The sequence below is a fragment of the Sesamum indicum genome, linkage group LG9 (genome assembly GCF_026168435.1).
Source record: "Sesamum indicum cultivar Baizhima isolate 11 linkage group LG9, ASM2616843v1, whole genome shotgun sequence".
NCBI classification, from domain to species: domain Eukaryota; kingdom Viridiplantae; phylum Streptophyta; class Magnoliopsida; order Lamiales; family Pedaliaceae; genus Sesamum; species Sesamum indicum.
The window spans coordinates 9,130,605-9,157,258 of record NC_142665.1 but is presented as its reverse complement, the minus strand read 5'-3'; the positions used below and the strand labels follow the sequence as shown (position 1 = coordinate 9,157,258).

Sequence of the window (26,654 nt, the reverse complement as noted above, 5' to 3'; positions counted from 1 at the left end):
GGGGAGCAATGACTTTGGCACGAGGACTAAAGTCAGGAACGCTCTACATGGCGGGAGGATCCAGTTCAAACATCCCCTTTGCAGGAACTGTATCGCAGGCTAACCTGTGGCACAATCGCTTGGGCCACATGAGCGAGAAAGGAATGAACGTGCTGAAGTCGAAAGGACGATTGCCTGAGTTAAAATCGGTGAAGGTGGGTCATTGCGAACACTGCGTGTTCGGGAAGTAGAAGCGGGTGAGCTTCTTGACCACAGGAAGAACTCCGAGGAAAGAAAAATTGGAGCTTGTTCACACCGATTTGTGGGGGCCAGCACCAGTGTCATCTCTTGGAGGATCAACGTACTACATGACATTCGTCGATGACTCCACTAGAAAGGTATGGGTGTATTTCTTAAAAAGAAAATCTGATGCCTTTGATACATTCAGGAGATGGAGGGCACTAGTGGAAAATGAGACAGGTCTACAAGTGAAATGTCTCAGATCGGATAATGGTGGCGAGTACAGCAGTGAAGGTATCAAGAATTACTGCGCCGACCATGGAATCCGAATGCAGAAAACAATCCCAGGGACACCTCAGCAAAATGGCGTTGCTGAGAGGATGAACAGAACACTGAATGAGCGTGCGAGATGCATGCGATTGTAGAGCGGACTACCAAAGATGTTTTGGGCAGATGCAGTCAATACGGCTGCTTTCTTGATCAATCGAGGGCCTTCTGTCCCGTTGAACAACAGGATACCAGAAGAGGTATGGAGTGGTAAGAAAGTGGATCTTTCTTACGTACGTTTGGTTGTTCAGCCTATATTTTGAACGATGATCGGACTAAGCTGGATGCTAAGTCGATTAAATGTACATTCATTGGGTATGGGACTGACGAATTTGGGTATAGATTCTGGGATGATCAAAACCGAAAAATAATTCGTAGCAGGAATGTTATATTCAATGAGGATGTAATGTACAACGACAGGAAGGTAAGCCCGGACGATGACAAGAAGGAAAGGGAATTTGTTGATCTCGACATTTCAAATTCCGGGATCATGAGATCAGCAGATACGGATTCAGTGGGAGTTCAGACGGACGAAACCGAACAGACGGAGATAGAGCCAGAACCAGTATCGGAGGAACCGATTACTGAAAGCAGCACACCCTTGGCACTAGGTCGAGAACCGAGGCTGAGAAGGGCCCCAAATAGGTACTCCCCCTCTCTTTATTACTTGCTTTTGTCTGATTGTGGAGAACCCGAATGTTACGTAGAGGCAGTCAATGATGTCCACAAGAGCAAGTGGGAGCTTGCGATGAACGACGAGATGAACTCGTTGAAGAAAAACAACACATGGAAATTGTGTCAGCTCCCAAAAGGAAAGAAGGCCCTACAGAATAGATGGTCTATCGGGTTAAGGAAGAATCAGACGGGAAGAAGCGGTACAAGGCAAGACTCGTAGTAAAGGGATTCCAACAAAGATACGGTATTGACTTTACTGATGTTTTTACACCTGTTGTCAAGTTAACTACTATTCGTCTTGTGTTGAGCATGGTAGCGGCAGAGAACTTGGAGTTACAACAGATGGATGTGAAGACAGCCTTCCTACACGGGGATCTTGAGGAGGAGATATACATGGTACAACCAGAGGGGTATAATGGAGATGATCAGCAGGTGTGTCGCCTGAAGAAAAGCCTATATGGATTGAAACAGGCTCCGCGGCAGTGGTACAGGAAGTTTGACAACTTCATGCTAGAGATAGGTTTCTCTAGATGCAATGCTGATCATTGCTGCTACGTGAAGAGGTTCGATGAGTTTTTTATCATTCTACTCCTGTATGTTGATGACATGTTGATAGCAGGATCAAATGTCAAGGAGATCAATAGGCTCAAGGATCAGTTATCGAGGAAGTTTGACATGAAAGATCTTGGCGAAGCAAGGCAGATATTGGGCATGAAAATCACAAGGGACAAAGGTATTGGTAAATTATGGTTATCTCAATCTGATTATATTGAGAAAGTATTATGCAGATTCAAGATGGAAAATGCAAAACCGGTTGGAACGCCATTGGAAAATCAGTTCAAACTATCCAACAGTGATTCGCTCCAGACTGACTCCGAACGTGCAAAGATGAGAATCACACCGTATGCCTCAGCAATTGGGAGCCTGATGTATGCTATGATCTGTACTCGACCGGATATAGCACATGCAGTGGGAGTAGTTAGCCGTTTTATGAGCAATCCAGGAGTGATGCACTGGGAAGCTGTGAAATGGATTCTTAGGTACCTAAGCCCTAAGGACCGAGCATTGGTGTTTGGTAAGGGCAAGCTTACCTTGTTTGGGTTTGTTGACGCTGATTTTGCAGGGAGTGACTATGACAAAAGGAGGAGCACTACAGGGTACGTGTTCACATATGGCGGTACAGCCGTATCCTGGGTCTCAAAGCTGCAGAAGGTTGTCACACTGTCCACGACGGAAGCTGAGTACGTGGCAGTTACTGAGGCGGCTAAGGAGCTCATTTGGCTGCAACACTTCTTGGGTGAATTAGGGAAACCTCAGGCAGATGTGATTCTTCATAGCGATAGCCAGAGTGCAATCCATCTGGGAAAGAATCCCGCGTTCCATTCGCGGACAAAGCACATCGAGATCAAGTACCATTTCATCCGACAACTTCTGGAGAAGAAGGCACTGCAGCTGGAGAAGATCCAAGGAGAAAAGAATCCTGCGGACATGCTGACCAAGGCGGTTGCGATGGAGAAGTTGAAGCTGTGTACGGCTTCGACTGGCCTTGATGACTAGAGTGGACAAACCCGGCGGTACCAAGAAAGAAGTGGAGAAAAGCTAATCAATCTTCAAGTGGGAGATTGTTAAGTTGTGAAGATTGATTTGAAGAAGAAAAAGATAACCTGATTCAACTTAGAAATCCCAAGTTGAGTTGGAGAAGGATAACCCGATTCAAAGTTGAGTTGAAGAAGGATAACCCGATTCAAAGTTGAGTTGGAGAAGGATAACCCGATTCAACTTAGAAATCCCAAGTTGAGTTGGAAAAAGGATAAGTCATGGCTATATATATACTACTCTTATTAGCATTGTTTTGTAGAGTAGAGTAGAATAGAGTAGAGAGAAAAGAAAGAGTTGAGACGAGGGTGAGTGTTGTCTTTCACGTGTGGTGAAGACTTGCATACAAGTGTGTGTGTGTTGTACTCCTCAATTTTCCTCCTCTTTGAGTGTTTTTTCCTGGCTTGGTATCGCCCCTAGACGTAGGATTTATATCCAAACTGGGTTAACAAATTCGTGTGTCTTTTATCGCCTTCATATTCCACCTGTTATCCATCTTAACCCGATCCATTTCCTAACAAGATTGCAGGTTACATCCAGGTCGCGAGATCGCGGGTTACATCCAGGTCGCTTGTTTCAAGGTCGCGTCGCTGTCCTCCGTCCTGTGGGTCACCAACAACCTCCATTTCGTTCTTTTTGTCTTTTCTGTACAGTTTTGTTCTTTTATCTTTTTCTGTACTTATATGCTGTTTGTTACGATTTTTCGGTTATTCTTAAATTTGATTAGTTATTAGTTTGTTAGCTAGATTCCCTCTTGTTGTATTTATATACTAACTTCTCATTGTATTCTTCTATTGATGATGAATGAATACTAGTTTTTCTCCATATTGATTTGAGAATGGGGGTACTGTTTTTCTTCTTCAATTTGAGAACTTTGCATTATCCAATCCAATCGCAGTCCCAAAAGAATTTGGTTTGGGCAACCCAACACCAGCTTAGTAAATTTGAACTCGGACAATTAACCTCAGCCAGTTATGACAATTAATCTCAACTCGGATGAAGCGGTCCGGCTAGCATAATTACAAGGCTTGCTTTGTGGGATTAAAGAATAACATCGTATATAGAGCAACATCTGTAAGAAGGCACAACGATGAAACAGCAAGAGCAACTTCTAATCCAACATTTATATGATAAAATCCCAACACAATGGAGCGAGTTAGAGGCTGGAGTAGCTGTAAATTTGCGAGTCATTGGCCAAAGTAAACCTATCGAGCGCAGAAACAATGCACAGATGAAATACGGGCAACATTTCAAACATGCTAAAGTTACTATTAGGAACAACAGCGAGGATTTGTCGTAACAATCTGATTCGGGAAGCCACGATCAAGTGACCACATACATAAAGAACGTGTTACACAACGTAACCATCCAGAAAAATGTAAGAAAGAAGACTGTGATGCGCTAACACACCAATATAAGATAGGAGATCCTATGACGATCCAAAAAAGGACTAATTAATAGTTTGCGCTTCATTCCTCGGGTTCCTGGTACTTCTGGAGGATCATGGGGCAGTTGGCCAAGGGCGTGTTCTTGAGGAATCCCATGGCATTGGCAAACCGTTTGTTGCTGATCATGCCGTTGTTGCGGGTGAGGATGACACGGGCACGGTCACGGCCCTCGTTCGGCGTGCTGCATTCGGGGTCGGCACTCTTCACGAGTACAGCATCACAGAAGTCGTCACCACGGTCGGTCTCCACCAGGACGCTGTAGTGCCCGGTCGAGTCAGTCACGGCCTCTTTTGTGTAGGTAAGTTGACCATTGTCCTTGTTTCTGCACTCGATTCTAACAGTAGCACCTGCCAAGAAAGAATGCTCGCACCGTTCTATTCACTCCGACTTAGAAATTACAACGTAGCAAACACGTTCCAAAATAAGACAATAGCAAGGCAATCCCGAAAGCCTGAATCGGCTTCTTCATCCTTTAATCGTGAAATCAAGTTCTTCTGTTAATGGGAAGCAAAGGTTCTTTTTTGAATATGCTCAAGAATGGATAGCAATTACTTCTTGAGAAGCCACCATTATGTGGTCAATGTGTGATGTTATTTTACTTCACACCAACTATATAAGTTCCAAAAGCAACTTATAAATAATTTAGGAACTGTCGATTTGATAGGTGAGTTGTTACACACCAATGCGGAATTTTGGCTTCCAAGACCAAAATCCCACTATCCTAATCCACCAACACCTTTTGTGAGATCTACGTTAATGCTCAGCCTGGCAATATAGCCCTTCTTTTCAATTAAAAAGGTCACAGAAAACTATAAAAGAACTATCACTCTTCAAAAACCTCAAGTTCCCACTCTACTATTCAACTCAACAACAAGAATTTGCAGAACAATTCAGCTTATTTCCAATCACTCTCGACACTAAAAATCAGCAGCCCACTTCATTCAAACACTGAACAAACTAACAATTCAAGTTCTTCAACTCATACCCCACATAAATCCACACTACATTAACTAGATCCACCGAGTGTAAATGTGTGTTGGTGCGTGTGTGTGTGTGTGTGTGGGAGAGAGAGAGAGAGAGCAGTTACCGGCAATATACGTGGTGGCGTCGGTCTCGTAGCCGCATCGGCAGGTGTCGCAGTAGACAGAGCCCGTCACATGAAACGGGTCGCGCACAAAATGGGCGCTGACGATGGCGGGAAGAACGCAGACAGCGAACAACACCAGCAGATTTCTGGCCATTCTCGCTTGGTTTCTTGAAATGTTATGAAGAAATTCCAGAGCCCTTCAACTGATTATGTGGGAGAAAGAGGAAACGGGGAAGCGATGAAGGAAGTGGGAGGGAGTTGGGGTGTATGTATATGGTGTGGAGTGGGGCAAAGCGAGGTGGTCACATGGGGATGCTGTCATTCTCTTACACAGATGGGAATTTTTTAAAACAGAGAAAAACAAAAAAATAAAAGACAAGTCTTTCTTTCATTAATTTGTGTCGGTGAGTTTCACTGCTCTTCTCCTCCTCACTTGTGCTGCTCAGTATGGAGATCTGTTCTAATTAATGTGAAAATTACTTATTACAACACATCATATGCTTGGAAGTCAAATGTTGTATTATCTAAAAGTTTAAATATTTAGGGAGTATAGTATTTAATATTTAATATTTTACCATTACATATTTAATGTAAATCCAACATATGAAATAATTTCATTTTTCATTAAAATTAACAGAGTGTAGATAAAATAGTTATACAATTGATCTTTTTGATCTTTTACCGTTAAAATATAATAACATAATGCACTTGAGGTTCCTGCAAACACTTGGTTACCACAAGTTGACACAGTCCAGACTTCAATTTCGGATTTAATGAAGGGTAATAAGAAATTTGTCATAATATCTAACTCGATTGGAGTTGTTGTTCCGACAAGCCATAAGAATAATCAAGTTTCTAATGGGAAGAAGAAGAAGCAACCGTAGATCCCTGGGAAAAATATTATTTTAGTTTGTTAAGTATGTCTAATTTTAATTTTAGTCCGATAATTATGTCTATTTTTGTTTAGATCCAGTAACTTACGAAATTGCTTACTTTTAGTCCTCTGATAGATTTTCGAACAATTTTACCCCTATGAGTGCATATGGACTAAAATTGCCTTTCAAAAGTTGCATAGGAGTGTTTGAGGTAACATAACTCCAAAATATAGCGCTTGAAGTGTATGGGTTGACGGTAGAATTTCAAACGATCATAATCCTTTATCCGATAAGAACTACAGGGGGATTTATCTAAACACGCGGCCGTCTTCTTTTCAAAGAAAATCTAGCACTTCAGTGCCATTATCATACAGAAAGGTCGTTATTCGCTGCAAAATTTCATCGTTTCGATCGGTATTCAGATATTTTTTTTTTTAACTTTCTATTTATCAACATATTTTGTTTAATTTTATATTTTTATGTAGCTTTGATCTGGACTTAAATATTTCACATTGTTTTTTAGGGTTGACGTAGAGAATAATTATGTAGTACCTAACACAGATCCCACAATTCAATTATTATTTCTATAATCTGAGAAATGGGGTTCATAAATAAATAAAAAAAGATTTTTCATATGTTTTTTCTTCATTTCTTATTTTCTTTTTAAGATTCTTGTGTATTAATTATGATGACAATAATTTTTATTTAATAATAATAATAGCTTTTGTAATTTTACTAGTGAAGATATTTAAATAAATAGTGTTATTGGAAATAATTAATGATAAAAATATACATAAAATTATCATTACGAGCAATTGATGACATATGTACATAGACAATATGGTGATAGTAAATATATCTGTCAGTATATTATATTGTTAATTCACAATTTAATTACAACTATTGTCATTAATAATTGTATTATAATTAAATTCAAATTATTATCAATTAAAATATACTTTTATCTATAATTTTAACATTATCGCTTAATATTTTGTCACTAATAGTCAAAATCTCAAGAATTCATTGATAGAAATTTCAAGTTAAAGGGTGAAGTTATCGATCATTCCGAAAAATAGTATTATGGTAAGGATCGATCTGTCGTAATTCATGTAACAATGGTATTTATAATTAAGATTGGGGATAAAAATAAAAAAGAATAATTGTATTCTTCTCTTCTGAAATTTGGTGTAATTACACGTAAACTTTCTTTGGTTTGAGAAATTGTATTTAACACACCTGAGGTTTGCTTCCATCTAACAAATAAGTCCCTCCGTTAATCTATATTTACCGAATTGCTGATATTAACAAAAACATCTATATTTACATTCGATTGATTTATTAATAAGTTATTGTAGGTTAAATAAGCTTTTTTATTACCAAATTACCCCTCATACGTCTTCAAGCGTTAATGCATGTGATGAGGTATATATTCACCGTTATAAGGATAGCTTAGTCCAATAAAAGTATATTTTGACTTGCAATAAGTTAGTAATAAGTCAATAGATGATAAATATCAATTTTCATTTCAATTTTTTCATTAAAATCAGCAAATTCAGTTAACTTTGACTAACGGGTGGACTTATTTATTAAACAGAAGCAAACCTCAAGAATACTAGAAATAATTTCCCAAACTACAAAATATTTACGTGTAATTACCCCAAACCTCAGGGGAAGGGCGGATAATTATCCCAAATAAAAATTACTATGATGATATCAAGTTTTTGGTGTACGGACATTGACTTAATTGCATGTGCAAAAGCTAACTTAAAGGGTGAGCAAGTTTTCAAGAGTACCCAGGACAGGAACCAGATCCAGATCCAGATCCAGGAGCAGCAAATCTGGGCTGACCCGGTTGCTGCAATTAATGGTATAAATTAGAATCCAACAGACAAGATCATGCTTATGAGCAAAGGTCATTAATCAGTGATTAATGTCTTTGTCTTCTGCTTTAATTTTCAAGACCTCCACGTGCGCTTCACATGTCATGACTTGTATCTGGGCCTTTGTAGCTTCTTCGGACTCGACCCGGCCCATGACTTCAAAGGAATTTTAGCTGAAAGGGTCGAATTTAGCCCAATGACCCGTTTTACTATAGATAATTGTGGGCTATCACAGATCGTGATGACCAATAATACAAAGATATTTTCAAAAAAATTACCAATATAATATCGGACACGACACAACTCAGCGTTGAACACATATTGGACATGCAGATGGCGTGTTAGAAAGTTTAAAAAATATAAAAAATGAAAAAGGGCACGGCTCGGACACGTGCGTTGGCGTGTCCAACACGTTTTGAATTTTTTTTATAATTTCAAAAAGTTTGGGCTATTTTTCTTTTAAAAAAGAATTTTGAGCATAATAAAAAATAAAAAAAATTAACTCACTCATCTCAAATTAAAAGTTTTGAGAAGAAATTATTAAAAATTTGGGAGATGGTCATGATGATTTAATTAATTTGAATATTAAAATTTTTCATTTCGTACTTTTAGGATAAACTGATTATGTATATTTCTGAAGCCATTTTTGGTTAAAAATATAGATGTAAGACATGCTTATTTTATATTTTGTCTTGGTATTATTCATATTGCATATTTTAATTTTATAAAAAATTAAATAAATATATATGTATATAATAAAAATATATATCTTATGTAGTCGTTTAAGTGCCTTATCGTGTCTTAATTTTTCTATATTTTCGTATCGCCTTGTCCATATCCGTGTCCATGCATTATAGGTGATGATCCAATGATTAATGTCAAACATTGTTATATCAATGGGGGAATTTATTTGAAAAATACAGAAAAAAAAATTAGAAAAGTAACGTGCTTTGAAAAAATTTAGAAAAGTAAGTGGCACCGCAGTGCCACAATTTTTATTTAAAAAAAAAAATTCTCTATGTCACCGTGGTGAAAAAAAAATAATTTAATGTGTCACCGCGGTGACAATTTTTTTTTAAAAAAAATTATTTTATTTCAGGACGAATTACTGCCAACTTCTCGTTAAAATTTCGGCACCATCATGGCGAGTTATTAACCATCAAATATACCGTTCAACTCCCCTTGATGAGACGAACATTTCCCCACAAACAATTTTAAGTTTTATCAATCGTAAATAATGAATTTTTAGCACGACCACCGCACCTTTTGGCCGTCGATTCGTCGCTACCGGAGTGACCCACGATCACGGACCACCACCACTGGACTCGCCTCGACCTAACGGTTCTAATGAGACCAACCTAGTTCAATTTTATTAAATATTTGTTGAGATATGAAAATTTGAAAATTTTTCCACTGAAAATTCGCGCTAAAATTGTTTGCTGCTATTTCTCCACCGTCAGGACGAATCACGGATTGAGACCATAGTCATTCGAATCCTGTCGTCCAGACGATTCCAAAAAGACCAGTCTTGCTCAATTTCATCAAGTATTTATTTGTTCAATTAAAATGCATATGTTTTAAAATAGTTATAATTTTATTAAATTTTATTTAATTAATTAATAATACTATTAATAATTAATTAATAATACTATTTATAATAATTAATTAATTAATAATACTATTTATACTTGATGAAATTGAGCAAGATTGGTCTTGTTGGAATCGTCTTGACGACAGGATTCAAACAGCTATGGTCTTAATCTGTGATTCGTCCTGACGGTGGAGAAATGGCAGCAAATAGCTTCAGCGCGAATTTTCGGCGGAAAAATCTTCAAATTTTCATATCTCAACAAATATTTAGTAAAATTGAACTAGGTTGGTCTAGTTATAACCGTTATGTCGAGGTGAGTCCAGTGGAGGTGGTCCGCGATCGTGGGTCGCTCCGGTGGTGGCGAATCGACGGCCGAAAGTTGCGGTTCGTGCTAAAAATTCATTATTTACGATTGATAAAACTTGAAATTATTTATGGGGAATGTTCGTCTCATCAATGGGAGTCGAACGGTATATTTGATGGTTGACAACTCGCCATGATGGTGCCAAAATTTTAACGAGAAGTTGGCAACAATTCGTCGTGGAATAAAATAATTTTTTTTTAAAAAAAAATTGTCACCGCGGTGACACATTAATTTTTTTTTTAAAAAAAACAATGTCACCGCGGTTAACCACCGCGGTGACATAGAGAATTTTTTTTTAAATAAAAATTGTGGGCACCACCGCGGTGCCACTTACTTTTCTAAATCTTTCCAAAACACGTTACTTTTCTAATTTTATTTTTCCTGTATTTTTTAAATAAATTCCCCCATATCAATGATGTGGGTTCGAATTGTCGTTAAAAGCATTTCATGAAACTAAAACTGCACTGTAATTCGTGTGTTAATTTACCAATCAGGGGCGTAGCTAAATCCCGTCGAGCCCTAGCGGCCAATAGGGCTTGGCTTCGACTTGAGTCTATTAACTTACTAAGCCATATATCTAAACTTATATTATATATTAACAAAAATAACAATCAAAGTTTACATTAACTTATTTGAAAAAACAAATCGTCATTCTTCATTTTTAATCTCTCTTTACTGGTTAGAACCACACGATTTTGACTTAGTCAAGAAGAAAAATTTGTTATCTTATAATTTTCATTGACATTAGATCATATTTCCTACCAAAATTTGAAGAAATTCTTGCTGAAGATCACTCTGTTTCAGCTCCGGAGTAGTGTTGTTCACCTTTTAGCACTTCTTGTAATAGCTTAACGCTTTTGTTAGGTAGCAGCAGTTAGAAAGTAGTTAGCAGATTTGTTAATAGTGGTTAATTAGTTTTTTTCTCATCTTCTCTGTAATTTAAAAGCAGAGATAAAAGCTGTACAGTTGCTTGTGAGTTCATAATCAGAAATCAGTTTTATTCTCTGCAACTATGGCTTTCACTCTTCAAATTTGTGCTTCTATATTGATCTTGCAACATGGTATCAGAGCCTTCACATGAAGGTCTCTGTATAATTTCTAAGTCTCTTACTCCAGATTTCACAAAATCAAGCAATGGCGACGGGCCAATTCAACACAAACCCAGCAGGACGGAGGGAGCAGGAGCTCCTGCAACTCCATGGAGGAGATCACCCTGGAACCGTTTTGGTGAATGCTCCTTTTGATGGAATGGATTTTTTTGGCCTGGAATAGGTCAATAGTGATTGCATTACGTGTGAGAATGAAGTTAAGCTTCATTGATGGTAGTTGCAGCGCACCAGACGTTTCTGCAGACAATTACGACGCGTGGATCAGGGTAGACTCAATGGTAACATCCTGGATCCTCAATGCCATCTCCAAGAAGATTTCGAAGGCTTTTTTGTACGTAAAAACTTCGAGACAATTGTGGTTGGATCTCAAAGAAAGATACGGCGAAAACAATGGACCTATGGTTTATCAGTTGCAGCAAGCCATTGCTTCCATTGCACAGGGGACAATGAGTGTGGTTGATTACTTTAACAGTTTATCTACACTTTGGGACGAGCTAGAGTGTCTAATGCCTACAAAAACCTACACTTGTGGATTATGTACTTGTAGTTTTACCAGAATTGCAGCAGAGGAAGATAACTTGACAAAGCTAGTACAATTCTTAATGGGATTAGATGATAGCTATGATAACATTCGCAATCAGATTCTCGTTATGGACCCTTTTCCGAGTGTGAACAAGGCCTACTCTATGGTGCTAAGGGTTGAGAGACATAGATTGGTCAATACTCAGACCAACGGTAATTCGGATGGAGTGGCATTATACTCAAGGTGGAACAACCAAAGAGGGAACACATGCCTTAGAGGGAATATATCTATTTTGGAGAAATTTGGGCATAAAGGCAGAGGCTACATTGACAGGAAACTTCAGGTTTCACTGTGGTAGACAAGGACACATGAAGGATATATGTTTTAAGCTTCATGGATTTCCGGATTGGTACAAGACCCTTAAGGAGCAAAAGCAAAGGAAAAAAGCAACACCAAGAAGCTTTAATGTGGTTGTTGTTGAAGATAAGAAGACTGGAGAGAATACAAGGAACTTGGGTGAAGCTTTGAGACAAGTTTCAGAGTTGCTGGAAATAATGAAAGGGCAGATTCCAAATGAAGCAGCTTCAGACCCCTTACAAGTTAACTTCGCACGGGGAGATGATTTTGCAGGTAATAGCATTCTTATTGATACACATGCTGATGATTTTGGTTCTTGGATAGTTGATACCGGCAACACTAACCACATGTGTGCAGATTCCTCCCTTTTAAAACGAAAACACTCCATTGTTCCTACCTCTCTTGTGCATTTACCAGATGGTTCTACACAGCCTGTTACTATCGCTGGAGACATTCCCTTGCATAACAATCTCACCATTACTAATGTCCTATACATTCCAACCTTTAAATACAACTTGCTCTTTCTCCATAAACTCTGTAATTCGAACTACATTTTTGTACATTTCTCATCCTCTAAGTGTTGGTTACAGGACCTGAAGACTAACGAGATCCTTGCCGTAGGTAATGTACTAAGAGGCTTATACATCATCAACAAGTATTCCTTTAGCCCTGCTGCCATAGAACAAAGTCTTGTTTCCTCTTCTTTCTATAACATGTCATCTAATTCCAACATTTCTTGGTTGTGGCATAAACGTCTTGGGCACCCCTCCTTTCCTGTACTTCAACATGTAAAATCAATAAAGAATCCACGATTTTGGGGAATTTGTGATACATGCCACATTGCTAAACAATCTAGAAAACCATTCACTACACATGAAATTCAAAACAATAGCATTTTTGACATTGTTCACATGGATGTTTGGGGACCCTATAAAATTGCTTCACTTACAAATTGCCATTATTTTTTAACTATCGTGGATGATTACAGTCGTGCCGTGTGGATTTTTCTCTTACAAAACAAAACACAGGTCACATCTACACTTGCTTCCTTTTTTGCCTCTATTTCGAACCAATTCAATGTTTCTGTTAAAACTGTTAGGTCTGATAATGGATCCGAATTCGTTAACGCTGATTGTCAAGCTCATTTTTCTTCTTTAGGCATACTTCATCAGCGTTCTTGCACGTATACACCTCAGCAAAACGGTGTAGCCGAGCGCAAACATAGACACCTACTCAATGTCGCTCGATCGCTCCTACACCAAGCCTCTCTTCTAAAGAAATTCTGGGGAGAATGCATCCTCACTGCAGCCTACCTTATCAATCGTCTTCCCTCTTCCTTCATAGAATGGAAATCTCCTTACGGAATCCTCCACGGTAAACCTCCTATACTCACTCATATTAAGACCTTCGGTTGTTTGTGCTTTGTGACCGACACCTCTCCACACAAAGACAAATTAGCTCCACGAGCATCAAAATGTTTGTTTCTTGGCTACAGCCAACTACATAAAGGATATAAAGTGTATCACCTCGACACTAAAACAGTGTCAGTCTCCCGTGATGTTGAATTTTGTGAAGACTACTTTCCCTTCTCTGCTGACTCCCTAGAATGCCCATCCTATCTTCCTGTCCCTGCACCTGATTCATCACTTCCAATTTCTGCCAATGCTCCTCCTACTCAACCGCTCTCCGTAGACTCCCCTTGCATTCCTTCATCTTCTACACTGCGAAGGTCTCAGCGAACTATCACACCTCCTAGTTGGTTTCAGGACTACGTCTGCAATCACTCCTCTTCTACTCCGCATTTATGTAACTCCCTTGTTTTTAGCCCTGCACACATGTCGCTTTTGTCGCAGGTTGATGCTGTACAGGAGCCACAGTCATTTTTGGAGGCGAATAAACATGAATGCTGGAGACTAGCCATGAAAGAGGAACTTGATGCTTTGGACAAAAACCACACGTGGGATCTTACTCCTCTGCCGCAAGGGAAAAAGGCCATCAGTTGTCGATGGGTTTACAAAGTTAAGTTGAAGCCTGACGGATCCGTTGATACAAGGCGCGACTCGTTGCAAAAGGATACAACCAAATCAAAGGGGTCGATTATTTCGACAGTTTTTCTCCGGTAGCCAAGACTGTCACAGTGCGCATTTTCATTGCCGTAGCCTCTGCTTTTTCCTGGCCTCTTTTGCAGCTCGACGTCAATAACGCATTCCTCCACGGACATCTTGACGAGGAGGTTTATATGGTGCCTCCTGCTGGTTATTCTAAAGCTCACGATAGCCTTGTGTGCAAATTGCAGCGCTCGCTATACGGATTGAAACAGGCCTCCCGCCAATGGAATATTGATTCTCCACTCAACTACATCGTTATGGTTTTATTCAATCCTCTCATGATCATTGCTTGTTCATCCTCCGCACTGATGCAGTTTTTGTCGCACTACTTGTCTACGTCGATGATGTTCTTCTCACAGGTAACTCTTTTAGAAGCCATGACTGATGTTAAACTTTACCTTGATAAACTTTTCACGATAAGATTTGGGACACGCCAAGTATTTTCTTGGCTTAGAGCTGGCGCGCTCTTCTCATGGCACTTACGTTTCCCAACGGAAGTATCTCTTGGATATTGTTCGTGTTTGTCTACTGACTGAGGCCACTCCTGCCGCCACACCTCTTCCTCCTGGAATCAAATTTGATGCCTCCTCTGGTGCTTTAATTGCTGCTCCTAATCGCTACAGAAGATTGGTTGGTCGTCTCCTTTATTTGGGTTTTTCTTGTCCTGACATTTCTTTTGCGGTGCAACAGTTGAGTCAATTTCTTCAACATCCTCGTGAACCTCATATGGCTGCTACTCTTCACCTCGTCCGTTATCTCAAAGGAACTTCCACTTTGGGTTTGTTCTTCCCCTCTGGAAACACACTGTCTCTCTCTGCCTTCTCAGACTCGGATTGGGCTTCTTGCATTGGTTCCCGTCGCTCTATCACCGATTACTGCATTTTTCTTGGTGGTTCCTTGGTCCCCTGGAAAACAAAGAAACAGACCACTGTATCACGTTCATCCGCCGAAGCCGAATATCGCAGCATGGGATCAACCGTTTGTGAATTAGCTACCTGCTTCGCAACTTCTCCATCCCTGTTGCAGATCCAATTCCGTTCCATTGTGACAACAAGGCGGCAATACACATCACTGAAAATCCTGTTTTTCATGAGCGCACGAAACATCTCGACATTGACTGTCATCTCGTACGCGATCACTTCAAGCGCGGTTTTATTCGCCCTCAACACATTCCCAGCTCGGATCAACTAGCGGACCTCTTCACTAAGTCTTTGCCCCCTGTTCCCTTCACTCGTCTATTCTCCAAGTTGGGCCTGCTCTCTCATGCGCCAACTTGAGGGCGGGATGAAGAAATTCTTGCTGAAGATCACTCTGTTTCAGCTCCGGAGTAGCGTTGTTCACCTTTTAGCACTTCTTGTAATAGTTTAACGCTTTTTTTAGGTAGCAGCAATTAGAAAGTAGTTAGCTGATTTTTTAATAGTGGTTAATTAGTTTTTTTCTCATCTTCTTTGTAATTTAAAAGCAGAGATAAAAGCAGAGATAAAATTATGATACAAAAAAAAGTAAAAAATGACACGTATTTGCATCACGATATCGCAATAGTTCCAATATTAGAATTGGAGCAATCTAGCTTATGTCGGATTAAATTTTTATTTCAAATTGTATTATCTCTTTTACTTTATTTAATATATATACACATTGTATGTATAAAATATTTTTTTAAATAAAACAAAAAAAATATTTTTTGTACACGTGATATTATGATACGTCATAAAAATTAAGATTGACATTTTTTCTATTCGAGATCCAGAAATTTAGAGGAGGAAGATGAATTTTTCTATTGAAAATTGTTCTATGCCTTTTTCTCATTCCTTCTTCCGGGTCCTTAGGAGGAACATCTTATGCCACTTGACTTAAATTTTTTTTTTTAAAAAGCCTCTTTGTGCATAGGTGGGGGGTGACGGACCTCTACCTGTTTATTACTTCAAAAAAAAATTATAGTGTGTACAATTGAAAAATAGTAAACAAGGGGTACCTAATCCCTTTACAGTCAAAAAATTATAATCTATGAGCAGTATCAGTGATTAACACTAAAAAACAAAGTCTATCTGAGCCTAAAAAACAAATAGAATTTTACCTATAGACATGCCCATCCCTTATATACAGTGGTCGGACCTGCTGCGTAGTGCCCCCGCCAATCTCTCCCCTAATGTCCGATCAAAAATCAATCTCAAAGAATCACACAAGCTCACCGACGAAGGTAGGGACTAGAGAGTGCCCAATTTATCAAGTCGGATAACGCCTATTAGCAAAAATATTTCAAACTATCGTCATTTATTTTTTATTTACTTTGTTTTTTTCAATGTCGTCGGTGACTTGCGTGTTTGAATTAAATTTTCTAATCATGTCAGACTTTTTTTCCCCAAACAGACGAATTTTAGTGGCCAATTTTTTTAATTACTTATAATAATATAATAATGAATCATGATTAACTAATTTATTATAATTTTGTAATACTTATAAATAAAAAATTTTATTCTATGTTTGAATTTAGTAATTTTAATAAGTATTTATTATAAATTTAAATTATAGAATAACAAATAATAAATACGAAAATTTTAAAAGCAAAAAATTATAATAATTTCTACAAGTTAGATATATATTTGATATTATTATATTATATATATATTTATATTAATAATAATGTTATTAGATACACATTTTATATTATTACATATTAATAAATATGATTTTTGATGAAGATGAATACATAAGACATAAGATGATTTTTGGTGGTGATGGGAAAAAATGATATAGATATAAGATGTATATATATAAATTTAATTATTTTTAAATACTTTATATTTTGTGATGTGGATATGCCACGTTGATGTGTTTGTTTTATTACAGAAAAATTATGTGAATTACACATTTTATCCCTTATAAAAAAGTACAAAAAATAAATACATACAATTATCACAAAAATAATCGTCCAATAATTCATACAAAGTAATAAACTATTCAATTATCATTTAATTAAATATTCCAACATTAATCATGAAATTATCTAACCTTCTTCAATTCCGTCAAAAAAAGTAAAGAATCTCTAAAAGACAATATAGCCTAACAACTAGTCGAATATATTTTTTTTATTATCTATGTATTTATAGCATAATATATGTAATTTGGGCCTTCTTCAGGCCATGAACTCAGGCCCAATCGTATCATATTATATATTAAATAAAAGGGAAAAGTATTAATTTAATCTGCTAAATATGCCTAATTTTAATTTTAGTCCGATAACTATGTCCATTTTTGTTTAGGTCCAGTAACTTATGAAATTGTTTACTTTTAGTCATTTAGCAGATTTTCGGACAATTTTATACCCCTATGCAACTTTTGAAAGACAGTTTTAATCCATATACATTCATAGAGGTAAAATCATCCGACAATATGCTAGAGGACTAAAAATAAGTAATTTTGTAAGTTACTGGATCTAAACAAAAATGGACAAATATAAATCAACAATAGCTTGCAGTAACTATTACCCGTTGTTTCTGCACGTGTTGTAAAAATATTAGCTATGGCTAAAACCATGATAAATATTTTGACTATAGCTAAAAATCATGGCGAATATTGATTAGTTGTGGTAAAAATTTAAATTTTTTCTTTGGTTTTGTTCAATAGTAATCAATGTCCAATAATTCGGTAAACACAAAATAGTCCGGCCATAGTAAACAATTAGGTGTAAAAGTGTATCAATATTCACATAAAGATCAAATCATAATGTACACCATTGATTGGGTATATATACACCAAACAAAAAAGAGAAAATGACTATCCCTAACAAACTGCCAATGTGGATAACAATCTAACAAACTACTCACAAACAAAAAACTGTAAATGTAACAAGAAGAAAGCGACAAAACAAATAGGTTGCTGGTTGGAGGTCTCGTTGGTGAGATCGCTGGTTAGGGGTAGGTCGTTGTGTGCAACCTGAGGTTGCTACAATTAATAGTATTAATCTACCACGATTTTTAAGCTGTGGTCAATTTATAGTGTAACAAAAACTCAATTTTTTTTTTTTTAGTGTATGATTTGAAAAAAAACTCAACTTTTTTTTTAGTATTAATCTACCATGATTTGAAATTAGTGTATTAATCTACCACGATTTAAAATTTTTTCTTCACATATTATAAATGTTACGGTAAATTCTTCTTATATATTAATTATTTCTTCATTTCTTTATCTCTACTTAGATGGTTTTTTGTTCCATTTCATATTCCTTGCCTTACTTTCTTGACACCAAAACGCATTACATTAGCTTTGTTTAGGAAAAAATATTCTTTTATTTCATTACGTATGTCTAATATTAATTTTTTGTAGTGTTTGCGAGCGCTTTAAAATAATATTTTTCAAGTTTTGGCAACTAAAAAGTAATTTTGAAGTGTTTGTGATGCCGACTTTTACTTCTCAAATGGCTAAGAAAATTACCTTTAGGCCAAAAGCAAGAAGCATCTTGGGGGTGCTTCTAGCTGCTTTGATTTTTTTATAAATAAATCAAACTTTATTTTTACTATTATATCCTTATTATAATAATCTTAATTCAACTTTAATGTTTTTAATTTAATTTTAAAATTTTAGATTTGAAGTTGATATTAGAGTTTTTAAATAATTTGAATAATTTAATAATAATTAAATTTACACTTTTACATATTTAGTTTGTTAAAATAGTTATTTTTTATTTGCTATATCATCTAGTTGTATTAGTTCGTTCACATATTATTCTTTAATTATTAATAAAATATATTTTTTTGCAATCATGCAAGTTTAATTATTGTGTATGAATTAACAATTATATTATTTAGTGGGATCATTATTAAATTAAATATATACCTTTTAGTATTTTAAATACATATATATGAAATATACTAATCGAAATATTTATTATTTTTTTCAGAAAAATAATTGGCAACCAACAAGTGAAATAATAAGCAAAAAAAGTATCTTAATCAATTAAGTTTATTTTAGAAGTAATTTTTCTCAAACCACTATCCATTTAACTTTTATCTACTTTTCACATTTTTTACAATTAATACCCACTTTTGATTCTGCTAGAACTTTGAACTTTCCTACAAAATTAATTCTCTAAAAGTAGAAGGATTTGCAAACACTCCCTTTGTCCTATAAGTATGTCCGTATTTTATTAACTCAAGTAACTTACAAAATTGATAGTTATAATTTGATTTAGAATTTTCTACTTTTTGTCTCCAGCTAAACTTTTCAATTTAGCAGGAACTTGCCAACGTGTAAGTTAGTTGGTCTATTTTATGGTCAATTAACCACGTGTCATCCCACATAGATGCATATGTGGCTTGTCAGGCTGACTGTGCGAGTTAAGTGGGGGAAAAGAGAGGCATGACTAGTTGACTTGGGAGAAAACACTTGGACCACAAAAAAATAAAAGCATTCTCCCCCAAATCGGACGAGCCCTGTGTTCTCCAACCAAATCAAACCCATGCATCATCTTGCCCAAAGTAATGGAGAGGAGGGATCAACCATGATTGTTATGTGTCACCTGTCGCACTTTCTAATAGAAACGCGACTTTTGCAGGCGACCGTGTGATCGACACATTCAATATGAATCGCCGGTCAAGGGTTCAATTAAAAAAAGGGGAAGAATTGGAAATTTTAGCTGATGATGATGTCGTTTTGGGAGAAAAAGGGAAAATTCAATTTAGGGCTGCAATTGGTACTGAGGGACATGTGGAATGCAAAGAGGGGTGTGCAGCTGGCTAGCTAAAGTTGTTGCATGAAGACTGTTTTGTCAAGGGAAATTTGCAGAGCAAGGCAGTAGGAAAAGAGGAAGAAGACAACTATAATTTCTACTTAGTTGTACTTTTTTAATTTTTTGCCATTTTTGTCGAATTCACTGCAGATCATTGTAAAAGGAAGTAGTGGCAAAAAACATCCTTATCATGAATGAATAGAATTACAAATTTCCCTCATCTCTCTCTCTCTCTCTCTGTTTTCTCCTTCCCTCCTCCTTCTTGTTCTTATTACTATGAAATTGAGTGTTGGATGTTACAATTGGCCTCAGAGCCAGTTGATCCTTAAACCTGTGAGAGAAATGGCTGATGGGACTCGTCTGAAGGAATTACAAGAATTCCAAAAAAAAAATTGAAATAATACTAATAGATGGAAAAGCAAAAAGGCAGGCAAGTGAAGAGCTAGTGCACAAAAGGTACACCAGATTAATGAAGCGCAAGAGAACTTGCAAGCTGCTGTAATGAATATGGAACATTCCATGGGATTAATTCAACAACAACTCAAAAGTATAGCTGAACAGCTGCAACATCACAACAGGAACAAATCCATTTTAGGCGAAGGAATTACTGCAACAATGGAGAGAGGCTCTTCATCTAGAGTCACTACTCTTCACTCCCCGGTTAAGGAATACCCTATTCAACCTGAACCATCAGGCTACAATGCAATCCATAGGATGGAGTTCCCTTTTTCTAATGGGGAAGAAGCAAGGATTTGGGTGAGAAGGTTCAATAGATACTTCCAGATGATGCCCAATCCTCGAATATCAAAAGGTACCATTAGCCTCTATCCATATGCAAGATAGAGTTGAGTTATGGTATCAGGGACAAGTGGAAAAAAGGTAGTGCCCTTTTAGATTGAGCTGACAGTGTCTATACTTGAGAGATTTGAGGATCTAGACTATGAAAGGGTAGTATCTGAGTTTAATATGCTGCGCCATGAAACCACTGTCAATGCCTACTTGGAGAAGTTCGAAGAGTTGGAAGCCCACATGTTCTTAAATGAGGACTTTGTTATGATGAAGTTTATTGGTGGGTTGAAGGATGAAATCAAGGGTTATGTAGCTACGATGAAACCAACCACTTTGAAACTATTGTTCTTGCCAGAAAGCAAGAAACTATAATGGATGCCATACTTAAAAAGTCAAACCAACAACAGAAAAGTAATACCAACAAGAACATTTACAAACCTCCAAGTAAGAACCAGCCATACAAACCTTCTTTCAGACCCTCCTTCAAAAACAGAGAAGACTATCCCCATACAGGAGGTTCCTTACTGAAGCAGAGATAAAGACTAGGAAAGAAAAGAATCGTTGTTACAAGTGTGATGAACCTTACACTCCAGGACATAAGTGTAAGGTCAGGCATATATGTACATGTTGATCGATGAAGAAGAGGCTAAGAATTGTGAAGAAGGTGAGGAACAACATGAAACGAAACTGAAGAAGAGGATATCACTGTTTCCTTTAGTGCAACGTGTGGAGGTATCATCAGTAAAACACTGAGGATTAATGAGAAATTCAATGGCAAGGACATCCGCATCCTTATTGATAGTTGCAGCACCCACTGCCCTGTGGATGAAAAAGTGGTTTAGGTCCTTGGTTGAAAACTAGAGCAAACAACCCTAATGATAGTGAGAATTGCTAATTGTGGAAAGGTGCTGAGTAAATTCCATTGTCCCACCTTCTGTTGGGAAATGCAAGGGTACCACTTTTCATATCCTGTAAGAGTCTTAAAACTAGGAGGATATGATTTTGTATTGGGGTATGATTGGCTTAGTGCCAACAATCCAGTAGAGGAACCTGGGGATTGAAGGGCCGACTACATACTATAGAGGATGAGATACAACTGAACAGTAAGGATCCCAAACTACTAGAATTACTCAACCATTATGAGGATGTGTTTCAAGAACCCAACTCACTACCTCCTGGAAGAACAATTGAACACATCATAGAGTTGTTTTCTGAAGCTATTCCAAAGAAACAACACCCCTATAGATATGCCTATGAACATAAGACAAAGATTGAAAACATATGTTGAAGAGTGGAATCATACAGACTAGCGAAAGTTCCTTTGCCTCGCCTGTGATGCTGGTTAAAAATAAGGATGGTGGATGGAGACTATGCCTAGATTACAGGTATCTTAACAAGCCCTATTGAACATAATTTTCCCATTCCTGTTATTGATAAATTGCATGGCGCAAAGTACTTTTCAAAGATAGATTTTGAGATCTGGTTATTTTCATATAAGAATGCAAAAACCAATTTCATTACACACAGTGGACATTATGAATTTTTTGTGATGCCTTTTGGGTTGTGTAATGCACCATCAATGTTTTGGGCATTAATGAATCAAGTTTTTTCCCCCTACCTCAGAAAGTTTGTGCTAGTATTCTTTGAAGACATTCTAGTGTAGTGAGGAGTGGGGGACACATTTAATTCACTTGAGGAAGGTGTTGGAATTGCTAAGCATTAGCCACATGCTAAGAGGAGCAAGTGCTCCTTTGCTCAGTTACAGATAGACTACTTTGGACACATCATATTTGTGAATGGTGTGGCAACTGATTCCAAAAAAATTGAATGCATGGTGAACTAGCCCACTCCTACTATTGTAAAAGCTCTGAGGGGTTTCTTGGGACTCGCTGGATACTACAGAAAGTTCATAAGGGGTTGTGGAACCATCAAAGAACCATTAACCTCTGTACCCAAGAAAGATGCCTTTGGATGGAATCTTGGAGCTGAAATGGCATTTAACTAGTTGAAGGAGATAGTGACTAAAGCACTTGTACTGGCCTTCCCTGATTTCTCTCACCTCTTTGTGGTTGAGACAGGCACTTGTGGAAAACGAATAGGGGTTGTGTTGATGTAAAAGGGGAGACCCATAGCTTATTTGAGTAAAGCTCTGGCACAAAAAAACCTTGGCCTATCCACCTATAAGAAAGAATTCTTGGCATTACCAATGGCTGTAACCAAGTGAAAACACTACTTGCAGAGCAACCATTTTATTATAAGGACAAATTAAAAGAGCCTAAAGCATATTTTGATTAGAGAGTAGACTCCATGCTGCAGCAAAAGTGGGTAACAAAATTGTTGGGTCTCAATTACAAAGTGCAGTATGAAAAGGAAAATGAAAAACGTGTTGCTGATGCTCTTTCAAGGATGGAACATGAGAAGGAGGATTTCCAAAGAGCAACTAGCTCATATCACATTTTCATCCTCGAGTTCTTGACCTGTCAAGTATTAAACATACAAAGTGGAAGAACTATTAGAGAAAGTCAAACAGATTAAAAATGTAATATTACACAATGAGGTTCTACCGTTCTAATACCTTGTAAAAAATTTACAAGTACCAGTTAGCACCATTAAATGTCAATAATTGTTGAATCAACTCCCATCTTAGTCAATTCTATAACAAAATAGAAAGTAGTTAGACAAGTAAAATATATAAGTAGAATACATTGAATTGAACAATAATCAAAATACAAGAAAAAAAATAAATAAGTACCTTTCTCAACCACTTCAAGTTCACTCAAATCCTCCTCAATGCTAATTGGTTTGGAGTCTTTTCGTATCTGATCTTGAGTACAAATAAGCGCTTGCACTATTTTAGAAGACAAAGAGCTCCTAAAAGTGTCAAGAACATGACCACCGGTACTAAATGTGGATTCCGAGGCAACAGTGGAGACTGGAACTGCTAATACATCCCAAGCCATTTTGGAAAAAATAGGAAACCTTTGGGCGTTTACTCTCCACCAATTTAGTTTGTCAAATTTGTCTCTATGCATTTCAACATCCTCACTAAAATATTTCTCTAATTCTTATTTCACACGATCCCCTTTTCCACTTGATTTGTACATACTGAACTCTTGTTTTATGGTGAATGTACGAGTCGCTTCATAATCAGTGTATTGCATAGATGTCCCTACTGAAGAGGAAGATGATGAAGAAACACGACTAAATGATGATCCCAGGCTTTCTGGCGTTCCTTGAAGAGTATGACCGTATTTCAACTTATAATCATTAAACAACTCGTAAAGTCCATCTCTCACTTGTTCTTTCATCACATTTCTTTTTTCGGTACCACCATACAATTTATCAAAGTTAAATTCAATGAACTCCAATTTATGACGTGGATCAAGGATCACGACATAATATAAAATCATATTCATCTTCTCAATTGATCCCCAATATTTGTCATACTTTTCTTTCATCTTTCTTGTCATCTCATTTAATTCAACATCATTACTACTTAACCAATATCTGAGAAGCAAGTCATGAAAAACCTGAATAGATATGACATACAAGGCACTAGAAATGCGCAAAGTGAGACTGTAAAAATGCATTAAAATTTCACCAATACCTTTGCCCTCTCCCAATCATAATCAGTCGGTATCCCATCAAATGGTTGTCCTGAAAGATCATTTTTATAGGCAAGATCTACATCTTCATAAGCATCAAATGTGATCTTAAGGCTTATAACCATCTCCAACATCAAGTAGGTGCAGTTCCATCTAATAGGTACATCAAGAGATAACAATTTTATCATTTTCGATTTTTCAAATTCAACACACTCTTGAAATTTCGTGTACCTAGCTGGAGAATTCCTAATATACCTGATGGTTTCTAATACGAGAGACAGTTTCATGCTCACCCTTTAAATCATCCTGCACAACAAGGTTAATTATATGTGACATACACCTCATGTGCACATATCTCCCACCTAAGATGTTTTGCCCTCAATTTTCAAACTTCTTTTTCAAGTAAATGGTAGCCCCATCATTGGAAGACGCATTATCAATAGTGATAGATAAAACCCTGTCAACACCCCAATCAAGCAAGCATTTTTCTACATCTTTACCTACTTCTTCACTTTTATGCCCGATAATTGGACAAAAGTTCAAAATTCTTTTGTGCAAGTTCCAATCATCATCAATAAAGTGAGCAGTGAGACACATATAATTGACTTTTTGAATAGATGTCTAAGTGTCTGTGGTGATGCAAACCCGTTGAGCATGATCTTTAATAAACGACTCCAATCTTGCTCTTTAATGCACATATATATTGAAAATATCTTTCGTTATTGTTCTTCTTGATGGAATAGAAAACATCGGGCATGCAATACACAAGAAATACCTAAATCCAGGATGTTCGACTAACTTAAATGCAAGTTCATCCACAACCAGCATGTGACACAAAGCTTCTCTAGTTTTGTCTTGCTCAAATCTCTAATTAACAAGAGGGGCATTTCTATCACCAATGTGAGTTGGTTGGAAAGATAATCTATTTTGATTTCTGGTGATTTCTTGGGGTTTCTTCTTGTAAGATTCATAATGATTTTTCAAAGGTCTAGTTCCATGTGTTTTTGGATCGGCTTTGATCTCTCTACTACAATATTTGCACCTAGCCTTTTGGACATTATCTTTTTTCACAATGAAATTTAATGAAATGATCCCACCAAGGTGATCTAGAAGTCACTACCTTCTTTTTTCTTTTTTTAGAATTACCTAAAAGATCTTCCTCCTCATCCTCTCCCTCCAACTACTTATCAATATTATCATCTATATAATGCTCAACATTCTCAAGATGATCACCGCTAACCTAATTTTTCAATCCATCCATATTTACAGTTTGGCATTCGGTGACGAGTTAGACTGAGATTGAGAGTGACTAATTCCATCCATTGAGAAACCAATGTTTCCAATCTGTAAAGTATAAGAACAAAAAGAACAAAAATAGTAAAGCTCCATCCAATAATGAAAATTATGATAAGCCATTTTATTGAACAGTGCAGTTGAGAATAATGCATGATTTCTCATCTAAACATATCATTCACAAGGAACTTAATCGAAAAAGGTTATCTATCCAAAGGAGCATACTAATTCACACCATCTATCACCATTCATAACAGTGGAAAAATGTCATCATTCTTGTCCTCGTCCAAGTCAAAATGCTTTAAACAATGCTCCATTTCCTCAAATTGTGGATTTATTGAACACTCTTCCCAAACCCTTATGAAATGAAGTCACCACCCATAAGTGTAAGGTCCGGCATATGTACATGCTGATCGATGAAGAAGAGGCTAAGAACTGTGAAGAAGGTGAGGAACAACATGAAACGAAAACTGAAGAAGAGGATATACTGTTTCCTTCACTGCAATGTGTGGAGGTATCATCAGTAATACACTGAGGATTAATGGGAAAGTTAATGGCAAGGACATCCACATCCTTATTGATAGTGGCAGCACCCATTGCTTTGTGGATGAAAAAGTGGTGCAGATTCTTGGTTGAAAACTGGAGCAAACAACTCTAATAATAGTGAGAATTGCTAATGGGGGAAAAGGTTCCGAGTAAATTCCATTGTCCACCTTCTGTTGGGAAATGCAAAGGTACCATTTTTCACATCCTGTAAGAGTCCTAAAACTAGGAGGATATGATTTTGTATTGGGGTGTGATTGGCTTAGTGCAAACAATCCAGTGGAATTAGACTTCCACAAGTTGCAGATAACTGTTAACCATTCCGGGGAGAAGGTAGTGCTGAAAGCTCTCACTGACTGAGGGTATTTAAGGACACTCCTGAGTTATTCTTTAAGTAAGCTATTAGGTAGAGGAACCTAGGATTGAAGGGCCAACTACATACTATAGAGGATGAGATAGAATTGAACAATAAGGATCCCAAACTATTAGAGTTACTCAACCATTATGAGGATGTGTTTCAAGAGCCCAACTCAC

General features: G+C 37.0%; 1 protein-coding gene across 1 annotated transcript; it reads right to left on the bottom strand.

The window, feature by feature from the left end:
• Positions 1 to 4,065: 4,065 nt before the first annotated feature.
• LOC105171181 (major pollen allergen Lol p 11) lies at positions 4,066 to 5,658 on the bottom strand. Its single transcript, XM_011092209.3, has 2 exons — positions 5,353 to 5,658; positions 4,066 to 4,612 (listed from the first exon to the last, which is right to left on the bottom strand). The coding sequence occupies exons 1-2, from the start codon at positions 5,504 to 5,506 to the stop codon at positions 4,287 to 4,289; spliced, it is 480 nt and encodes a 159-aa protein (XP_011090511.1). The 5' UTR covers positions 5,507 to 5,658; the 3' UTR covers positions 4,066 to 4,286.
• Between the last annotated feature and the right edge of the window lie 20,996 nt (positions 5,659 to 26,654).